The sequence below is a fragment of the Glycine max genome, chromosome 2, assembly GCF_000004515.6.
Source record: "Glycine max cultivar Williams 82 chromosome 2, Glycine_max_v4.0, whole genome shotgun sequence".
NCBI classification, from domain to species: Eukaryota; Viridiplantae; Streptophyta; class Magnoliopsida; order Fabales; family Fabaceae; genus Glycine; species Glycine max.
The window spans coordinates 50,065,413-50,070,991 of NC_016089.4; the positions used below are offsets into that span (position 1 = coordinate 50,065,413).

Genomic DNA, 5,579 nt, shown 5'->3' on the forward strand with positions numbered 1-5,579 from the left:
CCAATGCAGATTACACTCACCATATCCCTCCTTCAATTTGTAATAATTCATAGCATATACCCAATTAAAGCTAATTTTAACTAACATCACCGAAGGCTCAAGCTCAACAGCGGAAATTGATAGCTGAATAGAGAACAATTTCCATTCATTCAATTTCAAACAACACCGCAACAAAATTAAAATCACGAAATTCCATCACAAACTAACAGTTGGTAAATTGTTCGGTACATTCTAATGAGGCTCTTTTTTTGTGCAAGAAAATGAGCTCTTTGACCTTATTAGAAAAATATGCTTTTCAAAGCTGGATGGCAACTACACCGGTTTTTCTAACGTGATTACTTGTACATCTTCTGTATTTTAACAACCGGGATGCCAGCCTATTGTTAGCTTCCAAACAGGAGCAAGCTTGACATATTCTTGCAAGTAAACTTTGTGGAACAACATTTGTGGACAGCAAACTCTGGATAGATAAAGAGAGACAACTATAAAATGTGACAAGATGTTATAGAGCAAAATAGTGTGAAATAATACATGTTAATAAAATATTTGATATATAGAAGTGTTTATATATCATCACCCAAATTTTATTTGTTAATAGTACTTACTTCAAGGTGTATACATAACTTTATTTGTTAGTACTTTTTCCAGGTGCATCCGGAACCTGAATTTTATGTCTTTAATAAGGACAAAATATGGTGCCATTCTACTGTTTGTGTAGAGGAGAGGACTGATGATTTTCTAATTCACTTCTTAGAGCCGAGAGAGCTAAGCCCAAAATATTAAGTTGAACATATACGGCATTTTTTTAAAATGGGGATGATGTCATACGAATACTAAGAAAGTTGTTTTTGAAATCTGGGACCCCAAATCTTGGATCAGAAAATTTTGAGGTGGAAAATAAATGTAGGAATAAGATGCTAAAAAGAACAGAAACTTTTGTAATTAGTACGAGGAAGTTTTTCTGGTGTTTTGTACGGTTTCCATCTGAAAGTCTCAGGTTAAGAAGAGATGGACTAGGATTATCAGCATTTAAATGTATTCACCCTCTGCAGCACATTGAACTTTGTTCCTTTTGTTCACTGCAAAAATTATTTTTAAAGTAATGAACAAGTCAAACTTTTTGGTTGTAGTGAATTGACCACTTGATGCTGCTGAGGCTGAACAAAAAGTAGCTACAGATCTCCTATACAGAACTAAATAGGACTGGAGCCAAAGGTTACATTCAATTCAATACAGATCTCCTAGCCGTTGTTGTTATAGGGATTACGGGAAAGTTTGCAAGGAAAAATATGTTCCCTGCCTCGGATACCGATTCTTCTCAATTTATTATTATAAACTTCTAAAATACACACTAGAGCAAAGTTTCTTCCAATCTTTAATTAGCTGTCACTGCTGATTATGTTCTGTCCTTTGCAGAATTGTATAATCTTTGTCAATGCAATTACTTTAATGACTCAGTTAGAGCTAAGAAATTTGATACTCAGCTGCAAAGTTAATGGGAGATCCTTCTCACCCCCCTAAACACGCATAAATGTTTTTATAAACTTTTCGAAACTCATTCTATTTTGTCATATTCTCTGTAGAAGAAGCTTTAAATTTTAACAATAGTGGATCCAAACCAATTTAATATATATATGTAATGGGCTTGGTCTAAGTGTCCAATGTATATCTTGATTAATAATACTGATTATTAGTCTCAGGGATTTACTGGTTCAGGACTCCTTAATAATTTCTCATTTTTATTTTCATTTCAGTTTTAAATTGTGGATGCTATCGGATTTGCAATTGCATTATAATGATCAAAACTAGAAAAATAAAAAAAAATGAGGGCAATTTGAGCAGCTACCGCAATAATTGCTGTTTAGAAAACCTCCAAAGTTATAACTATGATACTGCGAGTACAATTTTTAAACCTTGATTTTTCAATTTCTTTTATTACTTTTGGAAAACAATATCTTATACATAGGATATTTTATACATTTTACCCTCTAGTTACTGTATCAGTATAAGGTACAAGTTTGATCGATGGGTGGTCATTTTTTAAATTCTATCATTCAATTAGAGGAAAATGATGGTAAACTATTAAATAAAAGGAAACAAGAGGAAATTAATTTAATTATAGCAAAAAAAAGAAATCGTTAATTATATAATCTTCACTTAATGGCATTAAGTTAATGCAAGTTGCTAGAACTGAAATAGTGATAAGGAGTTAAGTAATTTGTACGCAGTTATGAGTTCAAACCTTAAGCCAATGTCCTACTACGATACAAAATCTGCACTTAATGTCTTACAAAATTAAAATATATTGATGAGTCCGAAAAACATTGATTATTATGAACTACTAATTGACCGTGGAAATTAAAACAAGTAGGCAGCATAAAAAAGAATACCAATAAAACATGAGAGGGCAATATTAATTAATATCTAAATCTAATGAATTGAAAAGTGTTTATATGCACACATGCAGATCCCAGCTGGCAGGTAGCACAAACCGGATCTACCCACACTGAAAACAAAGAAACAATAAATAGGTACAGATGTCGGTGGCACCGTTTTATTTGGTTGACATATAGAGAAAAAGAAAAGAATCTTTGAGGCTTTGAGCTGTATACTAGCGACATGATATCATAGAACCAAAAAACCCATAATTAAACCGAACAAGACCATGACCAATCTCACGTGCAATCCGCTGACTCCGTTGCTGTCCTGATCGGCAGCCTTCTGATCTTCCGAGTCGTCGGATGGTCCGTCCGCCGGTGCATCCGCCGCATCGGAATCTTCGCTTCCCTTCTTAGCATTCTTCTTCTTCTTGGCAGGCTTAGGGGATTCCGCAGGTGCTTGGTCTAGGGCGTCGCTGGCCTTGAACAACTCTCTCGGCATCAACACCCTGTTTATCTTATATGCCACGAATGGATCTTGATCTATCAATGTCCCTACTATGCTTGCGGTGTTGACTTTAGTCTTCAGACTCACGTCTTCCCCTTCACTCTTCACTGTGAAGTCGTACTTGTTCGCTCCCTCTGTGGCCAGAGTGTTCATGATTCCGTTGCTCGATTTCAGCATCTGCAGGGACTCGTATACGGGAGTCGCGTGGTACAACAGAAGCGAAACCTTCTGAGCTTCTGTGAGGTTCTTGTACTTTGGCGCGAAACCGCTGATGGCGCTGTCGGTGGGGCAGAAAACCGTTAAGCCCCCGTCAACGTTTTCCTTGAAAGCCGGAAGCGCTTTGGAGCCTCTTAAAAGGTCCGCGAATGCCTTGCAGCCTTGTTTGGACATAATGGAGATCAGATCGATGGCGGAGGGTGCGGCGGTGGGGGCCTCGGCGTCGGCGGAGCTTATGGCGGCGCTGATTTGGAGGACGGAGATGTAGTAGGGCATTTCCTGGACGGATTTGACGTAGAAGGAGTGGAGGGAGCCGTCGTTGTCTTCGGCGGCGAAGCCGACCTTGCCGGCCTTGAGGTTGGTGATGTTGACGTAGCCGGCGGTGCCGGAGGCTGAGCCGGTGGCCTGGAACATGGAGGAGACGAGGGTGGTGCTGTTGTTGATCTGGTGGAGCTTTTTGGCGCCGAAGTAGTCGACGAGGACGTGGAGGGAGAGGACGTTTTTGATGGTGGGGAGGGAGAGGTGCTTGTCGAGGAGGGAGGACATGGCGGCATTGTCGAGGGCCAGGACGGTGATGGTCTGGCGGCGGTTGATCTCTTCGGCGAGGTGGGTGAGGGAGAGATAGTGGTTGAAGGTGGAGAAGCCGGGGTGTTTGGCAAGCATGCGGGTGATGTTGTGGGCGGGGACGCTGGCGGCGGCGGAGGCTAAGAAGAGGAAGAAGAAGAGAAAGAAGAGGTTGTTCATTTTGTTTGAAAGCAGAGAGTAGAGAAGAGAGGAGTGTGTGGGTTTATAACTAAAGGCATAGTATGACAAACAATGGCAGGTTGGAGATGGACCCCATCCGCCAAAGTGGCACCATCTCACTTCTTGGACTAATTTGGCAATTGGGCATCCCACCGACGCTCTTTTTAGGCCCCACTCTCCACTAATGTACGTCTCACTTTCACATTATTTTATTTCCTTTTCCTTTTTCTTTTCAGTGCAGTTGCCAATATTTGTTTTTCCTTTCAATACTATTTTCGATCTACAAGTATTAGTGTTCAAGGTTAACACGTAGTACAGATTAAAGTGTATTTACTAAATATTAAATATTAATATAGTTATTTAATATAAAATATTAATATAGTTTGTTTTTATTCTATTAGAATTTAAATAGGTTAAGGTGAAATATTCTTAGTGAAAATTGAATTTAATTATTTTAAATAAAGATATATGAGAAATATAATTAATAATATTTTAATTTAAAATATATTAAATAATTAAATAAGAAAGGATAAATAACAATTATTTTGAATTTGAAGTAATATATTCTTTATATATATTTTTATTATAAATTAAAATTTATTAAAAAATTTAAAAAAGCTACGAGTAAAACTCATTGAATAAAAAGTGATGAAGTCTACAAAATTTTATAATTTTTATTTGATGGTAGAAAACGTATTAAAAAAACATGTTACAAAACGTTAACGATGAGGACAAATATCACGCTGTTCTATACCTTTGAGATTTAATTTGTTGAAAGCATTCTTGACGTCGAAATATTTTTCAGCAAAAAGAACACTAAATACTATTAATTTACGTAATCCAGGATGAGCCAAATCAAACTTTATCATCACACTAGCAAATCTACAATTATGTTTGTGTATGTTTTTAATAAAAAAAAAAGCAGAAAGAAATAAAATAAAATATAAAATAAAGTGAAATGAAATAAAATTATAATGTTATTACTTAATTATTTTTATGATGAAAAATAAAAAGGAAATATTTATATTACATACTTTCAAATCATAAAAAAATTAAATAAAATAAAATGTATTTCATCCTGTTTTAGTCCTTTCTATCTATGCAAATAATTCAAACAACAAATATTTTTCATATACTTATACAAAAATTTTGCATTGTTATTTTCCTCTAACTTTCAAAAAGACATTAATTTCCTAAACCAAGAGAACTGGACAAATAATAATTGTATTTTCCGATTGTAGAATTAAGAGTAAACAAATACTTTAATTTCTCAAATATATAGACAATATCAAATATTTCAGTCATTTAAGAAATTAACATCCATTTAAATAATAAAAGTGACATTGATTTAATTTTCAATTATAAAAATAAAAAATAATATTAATTTAATTACTCATTTAAATATTCTTCAATAGTGTTTTAATAATTCATAAAATAATAAATTTTATATTATTTTGAGGTTATTTTAATGTTGGTTTTAGTTTAATGAATAAATTAATGTTAATTTAGCATTTATTTGTGATTTATGACGTGGGACTTTAATGAAGTTTTTGAAAGATAGGCAACAAAATCAACTTTCTTTTTTTTAATAATAGTTTTCTTTTAATCCTTCAACGTGGTTATTTTATAATATAGTCTGATTATAAATTTTAATTTAATATAACATTTGATTTTCGACTAGCTTCTAAAATGTATTTTTTTAGTAAGAATTGGACTGAAATTCTCTCAAAAGG

At 34.6% G+C, this 5,579-nt stretch overlaps 1 protein-coding gene across 1 annotated transcript; it reads right to left on the reverse strand.

Annotated features, from left to right (window-relative positions):
- Nucleotides 1-2,413: 2,413 nt before the first annotated feature.
- Nucleotides 2,414-4,121, reverse strand: LOC100805178 (fasciclin-like arabinogalactan protein 2). Its single transcript, XM_003519635.5, has one exon. It carries the CDS (start codon nucleotides 3,844-3,846, stop codon nucleotides 2,626-2,628), a length of 1,221 nt encoding a protein of 406 aa, XP_003519683.1. The 5' UTR covers nucleotides 3,847-4,121; the 3' UTR covers nucleotides 2,414-2,625.
- Between the last annotated feature and the right edge of the window lie 1,458 nt (nucleotides 4,122-5,579).

Excerpts from the sequence above, each read along its gene's own strand:
- LOC100805178 (XM_003519635.5), bottom strand. The coding sequence starts at position 3,846 with ATGAACAACCTCTTCTTTCTCTTCTTCTTCCTCTTCTTAGCCTCCGCC.